At 46.0% G+C, this 22,563-nt stretch overlaps 9 protein-coding genes across 9 annotated transcripts; 3 read left to right on the forward strand and 6 right to left on the reverse strand.

The window, feature by feature from the left end:
* Positions 1 to 1,753: 1,753 nt before the first annotated feature.
* FPSE_11581 (uncharacterized protein) lies at positions 1,754 to 2,379 on the reverse strand (the record flags this gene model as incomplete). Its single annotated transcript, XM_009264698.1, has 3 exons — positions 1,754 to 1,948; positions 2,015 to 2,266; positions 2,362 to 2,379. 3 exons carry the CDS (start codon positions 2,377 to 2,379, stop codon positions 1,754 to 1,756), a joined length of 465 nt encoding a protein of 154 aa, XP_009262973.1.
* A 429-nt stretch (positions 2,380 to 2,808) lies between these two features.
* On the reverse strand, positions 2,809 to 3,762 carry FPSE_11580 (uncharacterized protein; the record flags this gene model as incomplete). Its single annotated transcript, XM_009264697.1, has 1 exon — positions 2,809 to 3,762. The coding sequence occupies one exon, from the start codon at positions 3,760 to 3,762 to the stop codon at positions 2,809 to 2,811; it is 954 nt and encodes a 317-aa protein (XP_009262972.1).
* A 1,333-nt stretch (positions 3,763 to 5,095) lies between these two features.
* Positions 5,096 to 5,670, forward strand: FPSE_11579 (uncharacterized protein; the record flags this gene model as incomplete). The annotated part of the gene is made up of 3 exons (XM_009264696.1): positions 5,096 to 5,220; positions 5,303 to 5,463; positions 5,513 to 5,670. The coding sequence occupies 3 exons, from the start codon at positions 5,096 to 5,098 to the stop codon at positions 5,668 to 5,670; spliced, it is 444 nt and encodes a 147-aa protein (XP_009262971.1).
* A 111-nt stretch (positions 5,671 to 5,781) lies between these two features.
* FPSE_11578 (uncharacterized protein) lies at positions 5,782 to 6,658 on the reverse strand (the record flags this gene model as incomplete). The annotated part of the gene is made up of 3 exons (XM_009264695.1): positions 5,782 to 5,791; positions 5,839 to 6,577; positions 6,652 to 6,658. The coding sequence occupies 3 exons, from the start codon at positions 6,656 to 6,658 to the stop codon at positions 5,782 to 5,784; spliced, it is 756 nt and encodes a 251-aa protein (XP_009262970.1).
* Positions 6,659 to 8,422: 1,764 nt separating this feature from the next.
* Positions 8,423 to 8,962, reverse strand: FPSE_11577 (uncharacterized protein; the record flags this gene model as incomplete). The annotated part of the gene is made up of 1 exon (XM_009264694.1): positions 8,423 to 8,962. One exon carries the CDS (start codon positions 8,960 to 8,962, stop codon positions 8,423 to 8,425), a length of 540 nt encoding a protein of 179 aa, XP_009262969.1.
* A 1,894-nt stretch (positions 8,963 to 10,856) lies between these two features.
* Positions 10,857 to 11,821, reverse strand: FPSE_11576 (uncharacterized protein; the record flags this gene model as incomplete). The annotated part of the gene is made up of 3 exons (XM_009264693.1): positions 10,857 to 10,875; positions 10,906 to 11,230; positions 11,302 to 11,821. 3 exons carry the CDS (start codon positions 11,819 to 11,821, stop codon positions 10,857 to 10,859), a joined length of 864 nt encoding a protein of 287 aa, XP_009262968.1.
* A 3,523-nt stretch (positions 11,822 to 15,344) lies between these two features.
* Positions 15,345 to 15,992, forward strand: FPSE_11575 (uncharacterized protein; the record flags this gene model as incomplete). Its single annotated transcript, XM_009264692.1, has 2 exons — positions 15,345 to 15,716; positions 15,768 to 15,992. 2 exons carry the CDS (start codon positions 15,345 to 15,347, stop codon positions 15,990 to 15,992), a joined length of 597 nt encoding a protein of 198 aa, XP_009262967.1.
* Positions 15,993 to 18,397: 2,405 nt separating this feature from the next.
* FPSE_11574 (uncharacterized protein) lies at positions 18,398 to 20,277 on the forward strand (the record flags this gene model as incomplete). The annotated part of the gene is made up of 3 exons (XM_009264691.1): positions 18,398 to 18,575; positions 18,625 to 19,303; positions 19,353 to 20,277. 3 exons carry the CDS (start codon positions 18,398 to 18,400, stop codon positions 20,275 to 20,277), a joined length of 1,782 nt encoding a protein of 593 aa, XP_009262966.1.
* Positions 20,278 to 21,249: 972 nt separating this feature from the next.
* On the reverse strand, positions 21,250 to 21,735 carry FPSE_11573 (uncharacterized protein; the record flags this gene model as incomplete). The annotated part of the gene is made up of 2 exons (XM_009264690.1): positions 21,250 to 21,494; positions 21,600 to 21,735. 2 exons carry the CDS (start codon positions 21,733 to 21,735, stop codon positions 21,250 to 21,252), a joined length of 381 nt encoding a protein of 126 aa, XP_009262965.1.
* Positions 21,736 to 22,563: the final 828 nt, after the last annotated feature.

A 22,563-nucleotide genomic window follows, 5' to 3' on the forward strand; every position in this document is an offset into this window, starting at 1 on the left:
GTCAATGGTAGCCCTTCCTATACTGTGATTATATCCCGGGAGCCCCCTAGACAACAAAACATCTAACGCATATCGGGTCTGCTTTCATTCCTCCTCTTCCGACGATAATTCCCGAGTTTCACCATAGCCATCACACGATTTCAACGGGCTTGACCCACAGGCTCTACGGGCTGCAACCAGGATGAAAGATAAAACATATCTCATAAGTGCATCCCTAGTATTTTTCTACCCATTTTCTACTGGAATATTGACTTCCAGGCAGCCTTAAGCAATTCACGAACCTTGTTGGAGAATATGAATGGTAGGAATAGCTTTATGCAGACATGTGAAGATTAATATGCAATAACTGTCATTGAATATAATGTTCGCTAACTTCTTCCGACATGAATGATCAAGATATGTGAGTTATGAACCATCGCAGCTGTTGACGCACCAGTGTCAACGTTGGCTATCACCTTGACACTGTGAGCGGTCGATTGAGGTCCCCAAAATACTTTCTCCGAACATCTCATGAGCCATACCTCGGTATATGCCTCGGTATCAGTAGTGGAAAGTTTCAGGAATTGTTCATTCCTGTGATGAACAAGTAATTTAGAGAGCACGTGATGGGGGAGCGCGTGAAAACAGTGTGCTGCGTTAAACTGATGTAGTAGGTGCTAGTGTAGGTGTAGTATGCTTTACTCACCGGACATTCAGAGGTGAAAGTAGGTTTGCACAAGACCTGGGTGGAACACTGCCACTGCTCTTGGCCCAACATCTGTAAGCTTATTTTCGCCTGTCAGGGTACGTAGCGTAGACGGCGAGAGGAAACCGAAGTGAATACTTTTATGTTCCGGCCTAGGTGTCTCTTGTTATGCTTATTTAAACACGGCTTGCTGCCAGTGATGCAGAATCTAGGCGAACAATTTCATGCCACAAAGGCCTAATTACACAGCTGTGTAACACAAATGATACCCGTGCATCGGCTCAATTTCTGGATGTCCTCTTGAATGCTCGATTATTCATTCAACAATTGAACTTGGCCAGCCGCCGAAATGACAAGTGCGCCCAAGTAAGGAACGAAGCTAGGCAGCAATGCAACAGTGAAATTCTAGCCTGCCTCCCAGTCAACATTAGTTGGATGTTGCTGTACAAGGTTAGAACTTGGCCGTAAATCTCTAGGTGACTTGAAAGAGAATTTAATAATGGCTATAAACTATTTTTCTGAACCGCAAGATTCTGACGGCTCGGTAAGCCCACACACAGTATCACTTACGAGGTTTAGAAGTATCAGCCAGGCTTGCTTTGAAGATGCAAGAAAAAAGTATAATTATGTTCAACACTTGGTTAAGCGCATATCTGACCACTGATAAGATAATGGGAAACTCATGTTCAGTGGCGCCTCTCAGCTCATGTAGTGCATATACACTCCTGCACTTAAGCCCGATCTTGAAGACCGCCTCAGGGCATCAGAAGAACTGTTAATTAGGAACATAAGAGACTAAAGTCTTAGGTTAGCTTACGCCACTTAGATCATACTGCTTAGGCTGTTTGAATTTATACCTCAAAGATGGGGACATCATTTCTTCGTCACGGCGCTCGCCTGAAAATCAAGTCTTTGGTTACAACATCGATACTACACGAGTCTTCTCATTATGAATGTCGACGAAACTAAAGACAGATCCCTTCTATGACATCGTGCATCCCACAAAGACGAAAGATTCGTACGTCCTTGACCATCAGCCCCCGTTCAACCATCGTCTCCCTGCTCCTATTACTGCTCCGAGGGGGTTTTCTCTACTAGAACGTCAAACATCTCCTGATACCTCTTCAACACATTCTTCATCAGGGGAACCGTATCGTCCCAGCTGATCTCGATCGTGATGTCGTCACGATTGTCAGATAAGAAGGAAGTAACTCCCCCGTTTCGCACAGTAAGTTGTGTTCGGCATTGACCAGTGCTGTTTTTCTAGATATACATAGAGTCAGCCTCCTCATGGCCTTCTAATGCGTATGGGATATTGATCTTCGATACCTGGTAGGCAATGTAGTTTGGACTCTTGGCGCCAGAGGTCGTACGCCCCTCACCGTGGCAGTAGATCCAGACAACTTGCCACTCGCAGTTGTCGATCTTATCTCGTTTGGCTTTGGTAAGGTACGAGACAAGGTCGCTCTTGGTCTTTCGGTTGAGATTTTGGATGTGCTTTTCCTTCGTTCTGAAGATTTTGGTGGCGTGAAGTTGTGAAGTTGATGATGGTAGGGGTAAGAGTGGGATGATAGCCACTGACTTTATAAAAGATTAGAAGGCCCAACTGGTTGGCTGTCATTCCTGACAATTTAAAGGTGATTTACTGACAAACACAACGTTGCCTATAGACAAACAAACACATTCTTGCTCATGTTGTGATCTGTTTGTAACAAGCGTCCGCGTGCTGGCCGTTTGTGAACCGGACAACAATTCGCTATTGGAGTTTGTGAAAGTTGATCTTGAGTTTGATTCTGGCAATGTTAAAAGCAGTTGTGATTGTCTCGTAGGTAGGCGGCACCTGCGACTCTTTGGTCTGGTACAAAAGGTGTGACAATTTGGAGGAATTTTATCACAAAACCCATGAAGTCGATAACACAATATATCAGGTTGTAGTAAGTCATTCCGGACTAAATCATAGTCTATTTATTCTTATTGAACCTAAGCTTCGAAGACAACTTCTAAACTATCCAGTAGGTAGTTAGCAAACCGCGTTACATGTATGTTAAAGCGTATTTTATTGCTTGGGACTCTAGAAAACATAAATAGTAATGCTCCGTTGCTAAAATTCACCTCTCTATCCATCAAATGGCTTTACCCAGCATCCTCCCAACCACCACAATCCTCATGACCGTCTCCGCACTCTCCCGGGTCAGCCTCTCCGCTTCGTGGACCGCATCGTCTAGAGACATGGGCCTCTGAATAATACAAGTAAAAGCGTCGATGCCGATGTCATAATTTACTCTAGCTCCCTGACCAATTGTCCCAGCGATGGCAATGACAGGCAGCCCATGCTTCTTTGCAAGCCTCGCCACTTCGGCGGGAATTTTGCCTCTGGGTGTCTGATCATCTATACCACCTTCTGCTGTAATTACAAGATCACAGTCGTTGAAGATGCTATGCAAGTTGATGTACTGCATGACAATCTCATATCTAGGCTTCAGCGTAGCCCCGACCAAACGTAATCCCGTTCCAAGCCCCCCTGAAGCGCCGCCTCCTGGAGCCAGTCGTACCTGCTTATTGCAAAGGAGTCCCGTAGCGACCTTTGCCAATCGTTCCATGGAAAGGCTAAGGCGGGCGGCTTGTTCGGGAGTAGATCCTTTCTGGGGGCCAAACACATTTGCCACCCCCTCAGGTCCGCAGAGAACGTTGTGCCAATTTACGGCAACGTCGATTTTGGCTTTGAAGATGCGATTGGCTACCCCAGATAGGTCAATCGAGTCAAGCGCCAAAAGAGATTCGCCGCCTTGGGCGATTGGGAGGAGACGCCCATTGTTGTCAAACAATTTTGCGCCAAGGGCCTGAAGCATCCCTGCACCGCCATCGCAAGTACCAGAGTCACCGCATCCAACAAGAATACGGCTTGCTCCAGCGTCTAGCGCAGCAAGAATAAGCTGGCCAACACCAAATGTCGTAGTTTTTCCAGGGTTACGGCAGCTTGAAGGAACTAGGCTCAGGCCGGCGGCAGTCGCCATTTCAAGCACTGCAGTAACTAGCTCGTCCTTTCTACTTCGGCCGAGGATGCCAAAGAATGACATGATGATCTCTCCTACAGGCCCAGTCACGGGAACGTGATGGATCGAACCTCCTGTAGCAGAGACGATTGCCTGGGTGAATCCCTCGCCGCCATCGACCAATGGAGGAGGGCTTATGATCCAGCAAAGTCTAGTTGGCAGTATTGTTAGATGCTCCAAGATAATCCAAAATATTACACATCAACCCTACCTTCTTGGTGCTATTTCTGTATTCGTTGTTCCACTTCATAATAGTAAATGCAGTAGCCATTCGAGAAAACCCTCCCTCTCCTTCGCAACTTTCTCGCCCAAGCGGTTTCCTTCCCATTTGATTACTACGCTTAGATTGCACGGTCTGCATTTCCGATATTGAGCCGAGTTAAAAATGCTCATTGCTACTTGGTATAGGACACCTCAGGTTTCTGCACCTTCGTACTAATATGTGCTTCAGCGGACTTTCCCATACATTCGCTCCTGGGCCAGGTCATCATTTTAGCTTTGTATACCTTCGTGCATATTCCATTCCGTTCCGAATAATACAATCGTTCAACCTTTCACCTGGCCGCTGATGCTGCCGGCATCAGATCTCGATGAATCACCACAAAGCAATGAGACATTTGCAGTAACCGACCCCTTTTGCCAAGTACTGAAGCTAACCCTACCCTATGCTACCAACCCCAAGGATGTCTTGGTGACAGTGCTTAGCCAAGTTTGGGCCGCGCCGCCCCAGCACCAACAACACATTATAACATAACTACCTGGGCTATATTCCGTGCTGACGGTCGATAGATAACTCCACAACTAAATCTCAAGCTGCAGCTGACGAGAACTAAACAGTCAGGAGATGTCAATACGGTCTTGATGCCCAACACGCCAAATCTAACTTTCTACATACCAACGATCTTTTATAATGCTGAGATCAAGGTAGTGATGAAAGCTCAGCTGTCGTAGTTCCTAGTTGATAGAATGGTATTCTTTTTGCCAGCAGCATCGCCCTTGCTACGGGGGCTATCAGCAGGTGACCCGCCGAGCTAAAGCATGTTGGAGCGCCTCCACATAAGCCAGCTGATTGGTCATCATGAATCTAGTGACAGACCGTTGAAGAAACGAAACCTTAGAAATTAGTTTATCCTTCTCCAATTCTCCCATTCCGCAATTTTAGTAGAGCTACCAAGCATCTCATCAAGCCCCCTAAGCACTCATAGTCGTCTATTCTGCTCCTGAAGTATCGAATGACAAACCTGAATTATTAAGAACACGTCGCAGAACTAGGGATAACACAAAGACAGTTCTGTTGTGGTGATAAATCTGAGCATATGTTTCATCAGATTACCGAATGGTTACCGGTAGTTTCGACATGAATGATCTGTCGCCTCAACTTATGCGAATGTGTCGGATCGGTATTAAGTGTCCGGATCGATCAGAGCTACGTTTTGAGGATCGCGACTGGCTCAGCTTCGACAAGAGTGGTCAATCACGAAGGTAAGATCATAGGGCTGATAGTACCGAAGCGAGATATCGGTGGGAGGTGAGGATTGGGGGACAGCCTGTGCACGTCGTCTAGTTCCTGTAGCTTGGTCATGACGCAGAAGACCGGTACCTGTGCCATCAAGAAGCAGAACAAGGTCCGCGTTTGTAGGGCCGCGCAGTTCAAAAGTAGGGAAAGCAAGGTTGGTGTCGTGGTAATGACGACCGACTTCACAAATATTGCACGCCCTACACAAGGTAAGTACTGTTCTGAATAATAACATCACTGTTTATTCTACTGTCCCAGTTAAGCAGCAGAGTTCCGTCATTATCTCCTCAATTCCGGCCATGGAGACTGACCAAGAACGTTCTTCATCTCGACTAAATCTTAGATACCTATCGCAAGCAGTTAGAGATGTAAAGGTCACGTGCTACAAGGTGCACCGGGGCCAGTACCAGTATTAGCTGTCGTCCATTTCCCTTCTTAGTTACTCTCTATCCTGTAGGTGTTTAACATTAAATGTCAAATTAGGCTCTCCAATATTAACCAAGCAAAATTGAATCACCTCAGTCACCTTATTTACAGCTGCATGAAAATCGTCGTCGTCCGACTTGACCAACAAGCGATCATACCCATCCGCGGTCGCAGTGACTTCCCCCCAAGAGAGCGCCAAGGCAACATCAGGCACCAGCACTACCAGATCATCCATTTGCGAGGGAGTCAGACTGTGATCGAAGTCGACGGCCAACACTGTTTGCGCAATGGTCTTTAGGAACCCGGGGTCCGCGGCGAAGGTAACTGACACGCCTTGTAAGAAGTTGTCGTTGAACACCGTAGCGAAGGTTTCCAAGATCTTGCGCTTGTCTGACTTGCTCAGATTCAAAGTGTCGATAATGACATCGCCAGTAATTTCTGATTGAAAGTCCCCATTACCACCTTCAAGTGGTACAAATTCCAGTGGGGGAGCCGGGGTAAGGTCAGCGATTGCTCCTTGTAGTTTCCGAAACTCCATTTGAAAGATGGCAACATAGGTATTAGTCATAGTGACCGTGACGAAGGGGTCACCAAGGGTCCTCACAAACCCGGGATCCGCCCATAAATAAGCATAATTTTGGGGTACGATACGCTGACTGTTCAACACCATTCTGAAGATGTCAAGGATATTGCGCTTCTGTGCCCTGGTCAGGTTCGCAGTGTTGATGGTGATAGTGGAAGAATGCCATTCCGGTTCAGACCTCTCGGGCACACCCCACTCAAGTGCAACACCATCCGGGCCCGCTTTCTCGTTCAAAGAGAGCTTCAGGCTATCCACGAAGGACTGTGCTAGTTCATCGCTGGCCCCTCTTATGCAAAGTGTGCCGAACAGTTCAGCTACGAGCACACATCATGCAGTCAGTATAATGGGATAAGAGGCGTCTAGCTTTCAGGAGCAAAGAGTAACATACAAGCCATAGTAATGAGAGTTATAAACGAGGTGCGATGCAGTGGTTTGAGTATGTCTGATTTATTTTTCATTCAATCCGTTATGGATTTCAGTAGGATTTAACAAAAAGCAGAGAACAAACTTATTATATAGGCGAGAAATCAGTGCCCGCCTAAAGCCACATGGGCCCCATTTGCTGACATGCAAATTGGACAACGGTAGTCTAAAACCAAAAGGGCCATTAACAGAACGGTTTAATTGGGCACCATAATGCCACGTCAGTTTTCAGCTGACAAGAAGCCAGCTGAACTGCTGAATTTGGTATTGAGTGGTTGGTACACGTTCAAGCAAAAATATGCCTTCGGCGGCTGAATTTGGTATAAACAACGCTTGGGCCTCCTTTAACGGCCGCAAAGTGTAATTTGGTTGGCTGGCATGGTCATGGATAAGCAAATATGACCAGACGTTGACACTTGTAGTTTCACCAACAGGCTACCTGTGTATGGGCTGGGAGTTCCAAAGTCTACCACCTTGGTGCTGAGCTCACGGGGTTTGTCGTAGACAACAGCCGGGTGAGTTGACGCAGCGTTGGTAACGATTGCCGTGGTGAGTTGTAATAAGGACTACAGATTGCAAGATGGACAGGAATACACTCTGTCAAGAATCCTATGTTTTCTTTCTTATGACTTTCATGTAGCACAATATCTACCAATGAATGACGTTGTGCTAAATACAAAGGGACTACTGTTTAACTTGCCATCGGCTCTATCCCATAAAGCTGGACAGCTGCACCTTGAAGATGAGGCCGGTCTCCATACAGAGACCCAGGGTCAGGGTGAGGTCTTTGGCTGACACGTATACCAAATGTAAGTGAATCGGATCATACTTGGCAGAGTCATCGTACTTTCTTCCCGACCCTCCCTATATGCTTGGATAGTCATTGACAAGTCTACCGCAAAAGCCCAATTGATTGACTGCTCATTCAAGCTCCTGCGCTCCTTTTTCAGGTTTATGCATCGAGAGACCTGCAGAGCTGCCGAACCTCTCTGGCTTTTTCACTGCCTGGTATGCCAGCCACGCATTGGCTTTCTTGGCTGAGAGTTTGGGTGAACACGCAGATCTTAGACCAGATCGCGCGTCGAATGTTGGACATGAGATTAGCAATTTACTTTATCTCATAGATACAAAGCCACTACGAAAGTACCAGATTGTCATAGAGTCATCATTGAACCTTTACGTATCTCCAGTATATTTGCACAATTCATCAGAGAGGCAATGGAACGAAGTTCCAGAAATGATGACTACCCATCACGATGCAAGGGTTTGCCTCACAAATCTAAAAATCCATAGAGGTCAACACAAATAACTGGAGGATTAACCCTTTACTAAAGTCTGTCTTTTGTATTACTCTTGGCGTTTATTCCTTGCTGGATAGTTCATTCAATGTTACAACACCCGCCACTTGCTCACTCTCGGACTTTGAGTCTTGAATTGTCAGCTTCTCTAACTAATCCAAAGCGCGGACCAATCGTCATAAATAGCCTTTTTTTTAAAGGAATCTTTAGTAAGTATTCAGTTCATCTTGAATACATAAAAACCGAATACATATATTTATAGTCATCAATCATTTAACATCACTAAAAGAAAGTATCGTTCTAATATGTATATTAATCAGATGGTAAATTAGATTTCTGTAAATGTAGAGAAAATGATATTCCCCTCAACTGATAATTAGAATAATGTGCTAAGAATTAGAGTATGTCCGACAATTGATGAAGCTGGTAGGCTAACCCTTAGACGGAGTATTGACAGGTAATGGCCTTATCATTCTTCTTGGCGCGAATAGTAACAGCCTGGCAGTTGCTGTTGCCACCAGGGTTCTTGACGCCAGCATCGACCCAGAGGGTGTAAGAACCGTCGTAAGGGCAAGCGATGAGGCCCTTGCCAGCGAAAGTGAGGTCACCGTTGGCAGCGACCTTCCAGCCCTTTGTCTCGCCGTTCTTGGGGATAACGAGGCCCTTGTCGGCAATGGTGGCGTAGCCGAGCTTGCCCTGGCCCATACCGGAGCGGTCGACGTAAGCAACCTGGGAGTTCTGGAAAGTGTAGAGGTAGAGCTCGCCATCCTTGTTGAGGCTGAATGTGGCCTTGTTCTCGGTGAGGCCCCTGTCGCAGACGGCGCCCTGGCTCTTGAGCTTGAGAGCGAAGCCGCTCTTGGAGGCCTGGAGAGCGGAGTTGTTGATGTTCTTGTTGCTGCTGACAGCGGCAGCGTTGTAGGTAGTGGCAGAAGCCATGCCAGCGGCGACAACGGTAGTGAGGAAGGTAGTGAAGTGCATCTTGATTATTTGTTGAAGAGAGATAGGAAGTAAAAGGTAGAAGTTGAGTTTAGTTGAGGTTAATTGTTAAAGTGTGTGGAAGTTGTGTTGATGGATAAAGGACTCTCGAAGTCTGATGGGTGGGCGTTTTATATCTTTATATCTATAGAGTATATCGATTGTGATTTACCGAAAGACTATCCGGCATATCACTGCCGAGTACGAGATAGGCCAATGGGTCTGCCTAAACCTTCAATAGCTAGCTCGCGCATTGACGGACTAACCCCAGTTTACTGTTTAGTCTAGAAGTTATTTTTAGAACACACTAATAATAGTTTAGTTACATCTCTGTAATATAGGGTAACTCCGTTCTGTTGCAAGATTACTTATTTATTTCTTGAATTATATGCATAAATCTTACTTTTAATCCCAATAATGTAATATTACTTATTGGTTACTTCTCTGTTGAATTTACTCTTTGAAGATGAAAGCTCTGTTACATTATTATGTATTCCAGTAAATGTAAATAAACACCCTTCAAATGATCTAGCTGAGCCGACAATGACGTCGTTTCCATTGGATCCATTACCGCTGGGATTAGATTTGCCGTTCCGTATAGATACTGGCACGCTCAGACCTCTTCCACGTGTTTTCAGATACTTCCGGAAGCCTTGTACGGATCTACTGATGCTGCCTTGATGAGATCTACAATGAGAGTCTTGGCTTGCAGCCTTGCTCAACGTAAGGTTGTAGCTTGAGCGGGGATATGCTCGATCCTCTCTCGGTAACGATCTCAGTACGAAGAGGTTACGTAAAACACTCAGGAAGACATTTGCATGTTGATAAATAAAAGACCAGTTCAACGGATCACGGCAATGTTTGACCGCATTTTTATCATGCAAGGCGGTGAATACCGCCACCAGTACTCCAGGAAGAGTCACCGCCTTTCCTGGACACTTAGATGGATACTTAGGCGGACCACGTCATGGACACTGGGGGACCCGTAGGTACTTGTGTCAATGCCAGAATCGCAGGTCCACCGTTTTGTAAATTCTGCGATCTTGTAAAAGATCTCAAGAATGATATCGCTGGCCATACCGTCTATTGCATCACCGTGGTCTTTATCGCCAGGTCAAACGTAGCGCAGATAGACTCTTTAAACTACAAGTACGCCATTGCTGAGGTACAGAAGAGTCTCAATAAGCCTTGTTAGAACACGGGAAAAGCACTAACAAAACTAATTTCTGCAATCAGGTCATGTCCATTCTCTCACCGGAAGTTTCAGGTCTTGGGTTTAATAGTTGACACTATGGCACCCTTGGTATAACTACAGGAGGAGATATACCAAGGAGTCAAGCTTAGATCGAACACGACACATAGTGCAGATCAGGACCAGTGAAAACAGCGACGTGTTATAACAAATGAATGGCATTATCTTTCCTACACTGCCGCTCGGGATAATAATGACGCTGAAGATGTTACTTAGCCATCTTTACAAGACGAACCAATTTCTCAACATTGCATTAGTGGCAACAAACATATTTTTCGTCTTGACAGCTTACACTAAAGCCTATGGAACTATAGCTTCTTTTTAATATGGAGACAAGAAGTGAAGTTGATCCTGTAAAGTTTATGTCAAGCGTGTTCACTGTGTACAATTACTGTTGTCTTGGAAGATCTATTGATTACTGAGAAGAAGCCAACTCCCATGGTTCCTCCCTCACATAAGGGATACCCAAGGCTATCATCATCCAATCCTACATCATTTATGTCAAACTCCAGCGTGAGCATTCTGAGAACCAAGTAGGACGAGACTGTCCGCAAGCCCTCATAACCCCCAATGTAACCTCTGTAGACGTCAATAAAGACATAGACGGGTTCACAAAACCATGCAATGCTCTAAACCTTCCGTCGATTATATCGCTAGGAGGTAACTAGTTAAACATGATAGAGCAACTACATACATTATAGTTCTCTGAGTATCCTGGTGAGTCGCGCTGCTTGGTGGAAACTCGCTCTGTGGAACCCGACTACCTTTGGAGATGTCCTCCGTAGCTAGGCAGGCGATCTCTGCGGCGCCGCTTTCACTTTCTCCTGGAAGCAGCGCTGTGATAAGTATAGGAACTGGTTGTCGGACAAGCAAGTCGTACGAGTCGAGGAAATCCTCCTCTGCAACAGGAAGAAATTCCCCCAAAAACCATATATAATGGGTCTGATAGTTGCTCGGGACATCTACTCCGGGTAGGCTACTCAATGTGCAGTCTTGCTGCGAGAGATTGAATGGCTTGCCTACCGTGGGTTGTTAACACGTCTGAGCTCTTGATGATACGTCTTGGGCATTTAACAAGGAAAATACATACTTGTCCATCGCCTCATCACTCGGCCGCACGCTTCCTCGATATCGACATGAGGGCATTTACCGCCACGTGGCCTTGGCGCGCCTCGTAACGCTTTCTGGCATTCGTCACTCAATATTCCATTGCAGCTCGCGTCATTGTCGTCGCTTTCTCCTGAATCTGAAGTCGCGTTCAGGGCATCCATCTCGTAGTAGCAAAGCTCCATTTCCTTGCCGCTTGGTGTTTCGGGAAATGATTCTGGCACACTAAGAAACAGGGTTCGGTCGCCCTGGGAGGAGACATCCTTGACGGTGCTGGTGTTTCTGGCTTGGTGAAATTGGAATGTCATCGACAACTGCCAATCGTCTTGCTCTAGAAGGGAGAAGGTTGTTGTACCAGTAGCATTGAATTCGGCATTATTGTCATTGAGATCTTCAATAATTCGCGGGCATTTGGTGTCTGAGCTACTGTTGTTGCTCTGGGCTAGAACAGGGAATCCAAAGTAGACTGAAGATGCTGCAAGGAGGTGGCTGGTGAACTTCATGATCGCAGGATGTTTAATGGCATGTTAGTAAATAAAGCCAGTTAAACATTTGTGTTTACATATGAATGAGCTGGTATCGTGTCTTTTTATGCCGTGCGGTGCAAACGAAGGATTTCCCTGTGTCGCCACAAACTGAAGCTGAGTCAGATGTGACGTATGTATCGCAGGTTTATTGCGCTTGCCGACTTGTGCTTGCCTACTTAAAATGCGAATAAACAGTCGGATCCAGCGCTGGTCTCTAGATCCGTATACTGATGACATCAGAGCCAAGGCTTGGCTGTATTTGCTAACATGTAACGAGTCTTGGCTACCAATTGGACCAATGACTGCCTAATGAGGGAGGCTCTAGTGACTGACCATCACGGTTCTCATGGGTCTAGAAACAACTCACATTGAGACTATGACTCTATAGTTCTCCGCCCAGTCTGTCAAATCTTGGGCTAGGAACCTCAATTCAGAACAACGTGTTTTCTTTGTTCTCGGATATCCATCGAAAGGGATGGACCGTTTCGTTTGCCTGCATTTACCAATACAATAACCACATAATGATGGATTCCAGTAGAAAATACAAGGCAGTTCCTCAGAGCATTGGAACTTCAGCAATTAGCTATGTCGACTTGAGTTTGCCTCTACGTGTCCATTAATTGTCTATATGTCGCTAATAGAAAGAAAGAATTAAGTACTCCTTGATTACTAACTCAAGATATGAAACTATGACTTAGTGCTAAAAGTAGATAGCTATCAGGTAGAAAGACATATTTTTAGTAAAGATGGAAACGTAGATAGCTAGTCAAGAAGGCGCGGACATAGGGCTGAACAATTGACAAGGGACCAGGAGTTCTAGGTCTGGACAATGTCTCTCCGTATCCTTTGCACAAATCAATTACCAATTAGCAATTGTCAGGTCGTCCCATAGCCTATGAACGACTTTACTTGTCTCCGGATGTTGCACAGGTGCTTCATACAAGGCCACAAGTACCAGCCGACCAGTTGTAATAAGAACAGCGCCATCATCTTGCTGTATTTCAGCAGTAAGCCAGCAAATCGGATGGAATCAGATCTCATGATGGAGAATGACAAATTGAGGTTCGTACCTTTTTGAGATTGAGGCAATTGGGATTAGCCTGCAGAGTATAGAATTTCTGTCCATTTATTCTCAAGCCGCATGCTTGCACTTTTTCAAGATTTGCGAATGCATATTCTTTTCATGTTGCCCCTGAGAAGGTCAACTGTAGTATGCATTGAGTACGGCAGGCAATACATGTATCATCAAAAGAGGATAAGTTATTTCATCAGCTGATTTGGCCACCTCGTTCAACGAAGATGCAGTGGAGGTTTTTGGCACAGTAAATCCTCCTACGGCTCTTAGATAATCGTTGACAAACATTTCGTCGTCGTATCTGTTGACCACTAATGGGCTTTGACCGATTACTCAAACACGGCCTTGGTAGGGAGGCACGGACAAAGATAATTGTGTTGGACCAAAGGAAGTTTGCCCCCTTGTTAATTGCGTCTATGATGCCCTCTTTGGTATATGGAAAACATCAATCCCCGACATTATGAGGATCCAGGCTGCTTGTTGGTATTACGAGTCCGGCATCCTCGCACTGACTGAGGTTGTAGGCGATATCGGCGCCGGAGTCCTGATAGCCACCCGGCTTCTTAGGCTTACGAACGTCATTGATAGTGGAGGATGGATTGCCTGGTATCGAACGGCGACATGTGAAGATGACATGGATGATGAAAAACGAACGGTGGCATAGCGCTACCGAGCCGAATGGCTATAGCAAACCCGAGAAACGAGGTGACTCAGAACGATCCGTCAGCCGGATATAGGGTTGTCAGTATTATACCCGTATACAGTCAAAATCAGGGCAAGGTTATAGCCGAGTATGACATCTGAGGCGCCTGAATCCCACTTGGTTTTGACATAGTGAGGACTTTGATAGCTGCTTGGAAGAAAGCTCTATGTGTATGCTGCTGTTGGGATAGATCTTTGGAATTTGTTTCAGCAATGGCTATCGCGAGGACGGGCTCGCCTCTTGTGAGAGGTAGAAAGTCATTTTGGACAAATGTTGGTTTATGAGGGAATGGCAATTGAGGCCACCGATTTGTGAAGAAAACCTCAACCAGAGTCTCGGAGTCGGGCCCAATTGGAGGATCAGCAAATTCGGTTGTTGGCATTGGGGATATTTGACTGTCTGAATCGCCTGCCCAACGATCATGGTAGGTGATATTTTGGCTGTCGACGTCTCGGGGCGGAGGTATTACTGTATTCTTGATAAAACTGATGTGAAGGGCCAGACGATACATTACCTGTTCCTCTTCGTGCACGCAGAGTCTCCAAACGACTCTCAAGAACACGAATGCGCTCCCTCAGGGTCTCACATTGACAATTGGGATCTACCTGGATCAGCAGTCTATCGTATGGGACGCATCTAGCCTGAACGAGGAGACTGGGACCGCAAGACGGCAGTTTCCCGTCGCACTTTGGCCGAGTTAGTCAGCGTAATTGATGGCCAGGAATATGATTGTGGGGGTAGTGAGTGACTGGCCATTTACTTGCGCCTTCGACAACGCTCGCAAGCTGCCGCATTCCTCTTCAAGGGTCGTGGCTACGTTTGAATTTGGATCTGATTTGGGGTGGTAGGCGCACCTGTTGCCGAAGGCGATTGCTGAGAAGTAATTTCATTTCCTTCCATGTCGGACGTGTGACACTCGTATTCTGTCCTGCTAAGTGGTAATGAACAAGGATCGTTTCTGTCGGACTTTTCTAAGGAAAAAAAGCCGCTTCGGAATTTGTCAATCCGGAGGCCATGTGAAACTGCCGGTTACCCCAGACCGGCTATTCGCCACTGAATGCATTTCGTAACTCTGGTATATTTTGCCTATTATAAGTTACAATTTACAAGGGAGAAAATAAAATTGACATATCTCAATGGAAGCGAGTAGTACGTAGTTGATTTACAGCTTTCCTCCACATCTCAGTAAACTACCACACCGAATACAGTCCACTTTGTATGTTGCCAGGATTCCAATCCGCACATCATTAGCACAAGACCGCAGCTGGAAGGATGGGGCTGTGCATAACAGAGAACGGTATGATGCCTGTCATCAACTTATTTCAGAAACGAAAAAGGAAATCCCATCGCAAAGAGGAATGGGAATTACCTTTGTTGCAAGGAACTTGCATGCAGCTCGTATCCCGTTACTTGTTGTCCTTCGGTCAAGCAGCCTACTTCAAGTCAAAACTCCGAATGCTCAGCCTCGAAGAGGATTTAGGAGCTAAAGGTAGCAATCTTGGCATTTACGATCTAGTGGGGGAGAAGATTGAAAACCAACTGTAAATGCGCTTTGGGTCAGGTTGCGACTCCTTCCTGCCACCTTGTTCTAGCTAAGCCTACTCACTTCACATCTTCCATGGCGGTGAGTTGTCGCAACCTGGCCTGAACTGAAGTACATTCATTCCATATTGAGTATAAGAGGTGGAGTCAGCCAGTTACAATTTTAAATTTCATCCATCATGTCAACCATGAAACTCACCATCTTGGCTACTTCTTTTCTTCACGCCGTTGTTGCGGTGTCTGCAACCGTTCTGCCAGAGCAGCCCAAACTTGCTGACGGATTGTACAAGAGTTATTTGGATGATGCCGGCAACGAAGTGACTCACTTTGTTCCATGGGATCAACTTGGTAACTCTACATACGTTCCAACTGTTCAAGTCCTCCCGTCACCCACAGTCAACAAACGCTCAATTCTCGTCAAACGCAAAGAAGGCTGTCATCCTAATGTCAATAGACCTTCATCCGAGACAGATCAAGCCAACAAGTGTCTTATCGACAGTTTTTCTAATGACCCGATTGTGACCACTGCAAATGGTTATAAAAGATTCTCGGTATGTGTATCCCAGGTTACTTCCTGTTTTTGGCATCTAACATTGCTCTAGTGTGTCAAGGGTAACTCTCTATCGTATATTTGTTCCTACAACAGGGGTCCAGTTCTTGGGCCGGGGTCTACCACTAGGAAATGGAAGTCAGATATTAAGGGCTCTTGGGACTACGTCAAGAGAACGCTTTGTGGCATCAATCGGCTAGGATATGCTCAGGTGATCAACGGAGAGGGAGATGTCACAGCCGGCTACACATACAATGGTGATAAGTACTGTTGGTAATTAACTAAACTTTGTTTCTTGGTATGGTGGGACATTCACAGATTATATGGCGGTCGTGTAGAGACAGAACAATAGTATAACTAGGCATTTGTGAATAAAACCATACAGCTCTGATGCACGAAACTAGATTCTACTGCAGCTGCTTGTGTGTAGTGATAGTTGGTGATGGTATTTAGATAATGACGGTACGATATCTCAAATGCGTACCATCCTGCTCCGAAGGTGTGCATATAAACCCATCACTTATGATACCGATCTCTTTGCGTACTATTTACAGCCACAACACCTTGGCCAGGGTGACTTGGAAGACAATGTTGAGTTCTGTCGCCTGTACTGATGATGCAATTATAGCCAAGACGCGATGGCTTCCGTTGTCCCTATTTCTGTCCATGATGCTCATCTCCAAGTCTCCTTGTACGCATGTAAAAACTCATTCTCTGATTGGATGATTGGAGGGGTATTAGCTAGAGGGATTTAAAATCAGCGAATGTTGGGTGAGACGTTGGAGAAGTGGGTTGGCGTTAGTGTTGGCGTACGAACGGTGGATCATTCCCTCGGATGAGTCCGATACGATGGTGCTTTGACGGAGAATCCATCGGAAACTATCCGACGCAGACCATCTCAGCTCGCAGAATACAAGACGAACAATGAGAAAACTACGTCTCATAATCGATCTATTTCAATACTTCAAGATCACATGAATCGGAGATGCAAAGTCGCCTGAATCTCATCGTCAACGTGCAATAATCTTATTATGGATGCCGCTGTTATGGCATCGCCCGCCCACTCAATCGACCCACAAACCAATCTTGTGGAGTAACTCGCTAGTTGGAGTCTCCATGAACATATTTCAGGTCAGTTCTATCTCCGATACACGGGTTGGTCCCTCGAGAGTTTCAGAACTAATATCCACCAGTGACTTCTTCTGATTGAACGATCGAGGTTGTAAAACACACGTGATTTGGCCATGAACCTGCAATAGAGTGACGGAAAATGTTGACTGACTTGGGAATTACGTCGCGGCAAACAGAGGAGACAGTATACGCGTTGCTTTGACCAAGACATGGGATCGTGGGGGCGCTCGAGCCTTCTAACAAGGACTCATTCCCTAGATAAGTAGGGTCATAGTCTGTGGCTACCAGCCTTGCCGATACTAGATTCTTTTAAGGGCATGGGCCCAGTGTTCAATATAAGAATCCATTCTCTTTCTGGCTTCGAACGATGTTGGATGCAATTTGAAATCCGTATTCGGAGTCTCTCCTGTGGTTGCATGGACATTAGGTGGCGTCGCCGGCGGTGCGGCTCAGTCATATTTGACAGTGGGTAAGTAAATCAACACTGCATTAGTCCGAGAGGAATGTGATGGACAAGGTTGATATCTGACTTGTAATGTACAACGACCTGCATGAATACTGAGGTAGTCACACGTTCAAAGAATGTTCAACCTGGCGTCCACATCCCTGAGACAGTGGAAATCATACTACGCAAGAGGGGCATTCATGGTTTGAACCAATGCTGTAGCCTTCTGACGTATTAGTGGATGGGCGTGTCGCATTGGTATATCAAGGTTTTCTGAAGGCTAACTACGAACTTTGTAATCAAAGCATATATACTCTAAGCTAAGCATCTGGGAGACAATGGCTGCGTCAATTGTGGGAGAAGCATTGAGTTGCTGGAACCAACATTTTCAAGTAAGCCAAGCAAGACCAAGGGTGTTCCAAACTTAGTCCGCTCGCGAATCGTCTGTGATAATTCTTCAAAACCTTACAACATTGATTCCCCTCTTATGCCGATTGATAACTCTGCATGCTTTCGAACTCAAAACGTCAATCCTGGCTGCGAGTTGTCTCCCAACCCTTAAGGGCGGGCTAATGCAGTTTCCAGTTCTCAGCCCAAGGGCCAGACCCCAAATGAAACTCTCCAGCTTGGATTTCACTATGGCTTCTGTACTAAATGCTTATGTGCTTTTCAGCTCGGCGTTTGTTGTGGGTCTGGCCTAGAACAAGACTGATTCCTTTTCAGGCTTCCTTGTTATTACTGTGCAATAAGACCATCATCAGCATGAGAGGCTTAAGTTTAAGAAAGCCCAATGCAGAGTTAAGCCACGGCGCTGATGCGCTGTGGTCAACATTATTCCCAGTCGTCGTGTGGATGTGTAAGATAATCTAATGGAGAGTCGTATGATATATGTTATTCATCAACAATATACCAGAAGCCCTGATTGCCACTTTCGATCGAGATGCGATGCATGGGTCTTTATTTCCAAAATGACTACTTATTGCCCTCCTCTCCAGCATTGGTTATAAAAGCCTTCAACATCATTATCTGGCCCTGGAACTTACAATCCCTTCAAAAATATTTCTACAGTTAACGATCAGTATTGCGGTGCCATGAATGCTCCAACGATGCTCCCGTGGATAATTCTACTCCTTCTGTGCTTCTTTAGTGGTGACACTCTCGGACAGAATGACCCAGTCAAGCATTTCTGTCGCCGATGGGGTCATCAGTCTGCTGTAGTAGACGGGAGGCTGTACATCGATGGTGGTCTGATCAACTACCGGGATCCAAAGACCAACCTGACCAGTAAGTATCGTGGTCTAGACTTCCAGAATGTGTATTAACACGATCCAAGATACTTTCCTTTCGTTCCACGATATTGAAACCGCCGATAAGAATGGAATGCCCCCATTCTATGCCAATCTATCAAAGAACGACACCATTCCAAGCGTCAATGGCGGCATTCTTTGGGAAGACTCTATCAACAAAAGGCTTTATCTTTACGGTGGTGAATACTATAATACACCGCCAGTCTCACCCGATTTCTATAGCTACGACATCCTCTATAACAAATGGGTTTCACTCGGAGCTCCCCCACAGGAGGTTCAAGCGGCTAGCTATGGAGCTGGTGTTTCAATCTCGTCAAGGGGAGAGGCATACTATTATGGTGGATGGCTCAGTAACTCATCTATTGAAGGCTGGTCAGGGCCACCAAAAGCCTCCAGTGGTCTCATTAAGTATGAGATGGATGCGAATTCGTGGAGCAACCTTACTGGACCTGATGGAACAGGAAGAGCAGAAGGAGCTATGGTATTTATTCCTGTTGGCGACAGTGGCATGCTGGTGTATTTTGGAGGTACTCAAGACTTATACGGCAACGGAACCTTGACACCCCAGTCTTTGGATGAGATTTTCCTGTTCGATATTGCAAATGGAAAATGGTATACTCAAAAGACATCAGGAGATACTCCTGACAATCGACGTCGTTTCTGCGGAGGTGCCACCTGGGCAAAAGATCAGTCAAGCTACAATATGTAAGTCTCACTCGCGTCTACTTTGCATTCAAAACGCTAACCTTGTCAGTTACATCTATGGCGGTGGGGGTTTCCCTCCAAAGACAGCAGGATACGATGATATCTATATACTCACTATCCCAAGTTTTCAATGGATCAGAGGACCATATCCAACCTACCGTAACGGTACTGGCGCCTTCCCTAAGAGCATGATGAGCTGCAACGTGGTAAATGATGCACAGATGCTTGTCATCGGTGGGACCTACTCCAATACCACAGAATGTGACGTGCCAATTATCCATGGCGCACACAATATGAATTTGGGCCGGCAAAATGAAAAGAAGGCAATTTGGGCAGCTTATCAGCCTAACCTAACAACGTATGTTCTGCCCGTTGACATTCGAACGGCCATTGGGGGGAAGCCTACTGGTGCCGCAACGAAGACAGTTCCAGTTGATGGGTTCGACGCTCCAGACCTGGCTGTGCAGATGGATCGGACTGCAGAGATGAAGGACCGGACTGCAACTCGCGCGACTGCGACAAGTACCAAAAAGTCAGCTCCGCCATCTGACACAAGCAAACCGTCACCGGGACTCAGCTCTGGGGCAATAGCGGGAATTGCCGTTGGGTGCAGTGTGGCATTTATCCTTGCTTTGGCAGGATGTGGGGTCCTTGTTTATAGGAGGCGGAAGTATTACAGTCAAGATCATGTTGTGGCGGCGCCACCACTGCAGACCGAAATTGTCACAGCTGGGACGGGAGGCCGGGCGCCGCTGGTAGCTCCGCCTTATAACGGAGGACAGACATCGCCCATACACCCCCCGTCTGAACTGACAAGTGATCATAGATCGCCTGACATGTATCAGAGGATGAGCCCCAAGAGTGACCGTCACGTTGTCAGTGACATTGGAGATGGCCGGCCTATAGAATTAGAGGGCGAAGGTAATGTCCCTGAGTACCAGGATGGGCTGTCACCATTATCGGAAACTTCGTAATGTAATTATCGAGCAAGCTACTACCTAATCACCAATTGAGTTGACTACTTCAATATATTACTTTGCAGAAGTAGTTAAAGGCTCGGGGGGGTATAGCTTGTGCACAGAGTTTAGACAACAAGTTTTCCGTCGACCAAGGGTGAAGAGGATCGGCTAGCGTTGCCTCGCTGATCATAATCTGAAACCTATAACTCCTGTAAACACAAGTATAGGACCAAGGTCACTTAGAGATAAGCTGGCCCGTTCATAGCTGTCATTAATAATCATAAAATTCGATGGCATGGAATCGATCGTGAAGTTGTGAATTGGTTACTCTACTGGCTTGCATAACAAAGTCTAATGCCAAATGTGAAGTATAACCCTAAAGTGTAACAGGCAGACATACAGTGAGAGAAAAAAACAGATGAGATGATTGATAATGACATAATGTGGTTTGTCATATCGTTGATAGTTCGAGTGCAATACATAGAAAATCTTTGAATCTACTGGAACTGTGTCACTGAAATATGTTTTGCAAAACGCGGTCTTGGTGATTTCACTTTTATCGAACATCCAAACAGGACGATAGTTTCTATTTATGATATTCTATTGATCAGTTACACTTCGCACAAGGTCAAGTGAATTTCTCATGGCCTCAGCAGCCTCGAACTGTTTCTTCATCTTCTCCAGTTTCTCTAGCTTTATTCGAAGAAGTCCAATTGACGCCTCAACGCCCGCAATCTTCCCTTCGTTGACTGTAAGTTCATCGACCAATATGTCAACAGCGGCCCTAATGTGCTTCATATGCTTCTCAATTCGTCTTTGACCCTCTTTAAACTTCTATAGCGAACCTGGTTGGTCACCGGGCATGGAGCCAGTCGTGGCCAGCACACGATATGCGGGATTTAGTGATACCATCAGGCTGTCTCGGAGGGTCTTTCGGTTTTTTAGAGATTGTAACTCTGCCTCGTGGTCTGCGAGATCCGACTTCAGTTATTTGATGTGAGCAGTAAGGTCATCGTTTGTATTTCCTTCCAGCCACTCTGCAACAGCCACTTCCATCACTACAATGGTGACTGGAATGGAAGGGCTTCGATGGCTTGTAGAAGAGGCTTTTGAACGATCGACTGATAACGAATTGTTGGGGGTTGACCTACTAGGGGGCAGGTCATGGAAAGGCCCTTTGACAGAAGTCTGAGTAGTGGCGTTATTCTCCTTCGCCCTGTCGCCATGGTCGTCTTGAATAATGCAAAGTGCATCAATCCACAAGTACCGAATTCATAATCTTATGCACACAAAGGCCGCATCTTTTAGAGTTTTTGGTAGATGTTCTAAGGAAATACCCTGCTTGAGGTACAATTCGGTCTTCTTCTTCTCCAGCCTCAAGGGTTGTTCACCTACCCAGGTATAACTTAAGGCTGCGTATGGAAATAGCTGGGTTGTTGGATGGTCAATCGCTGGTTCTACCAGCCGAACCATGCTTATCAACACTGGTTTCTGAGTAACCAAATACATCTAGAAGCCGTTTTGGGGTCTACTTGCTCCCGTCAGCCCCTGCCATGTGACAATTGACATGTTGGGTCTGGCACATCCGGAGCCAGCTGACCGCCTTGGCGAGAGCCTTCTCAGAAGCAGGTTCCGCCTCGACGGGACGGGCAGATATATACCGAGCGGCAAAATCTTCGGGGTAAGCAAAAACATCAAATGTTGCTCCAGTATGCTTGTACAATACCTGTTGTTCACCAGAGACAGATGAGCGACTGGGTTTTAAGCTGGCGAAGGCAAGCTCAATGCTCGAGATGTCTGGTACCACTCGCGCGATGTTCTTACACGAGAACCTGCTTGACGTTTTGAACCCTTCACTAGGTGGGTTCAAAATTCCGATGAGCTCTCACGAGTCTATTGGATGTTGAAAAAACCCGCGGGATCTGAACGTCGACGATGCATAGTGTGATAAGTCAAAAGTAAGTAACAAATGCATCGCAAACTTGCAGCCATAGTTGGCAGCGTAGATTCAAAGCGGTGGCCGACAGGCTTTACCTATGAAGGCTTAAAATGCGAGGAGACGTTCAGCCGTAACTTGGCATACACCGCCACTATCTATCCTAGCCAATCCATTTACCAAAATTGAAATGGGGCTAGCAGTGTTTACCACAGTTGAAAAAGATTGTGGTGATGCTGATGACAGTTGACACAAGGCTACTTGTAGCTCATAGTGCGCCATGTCTCAAACCTCAGCTAACACGCCTAGAACAGATGCCTCATTTCCGTGACCAGGTGACAACTTGCCAAGAACCACCCCCCCCC

This window comes from Fusarium pseudograminearum, chromosome 2 (genome assembly GCF_000303195.2).
Source record: "Fusarium pseudograminearum CS3096 chromosome 2, whole genome shotgun sequence".
Lineage (NCBI taxonomy): Eukaryota > Fungi > Ascomycota > Sordariomycetes > Hypocreales > Nectriaceae > Fusarium > Fusarium pseudograminearum.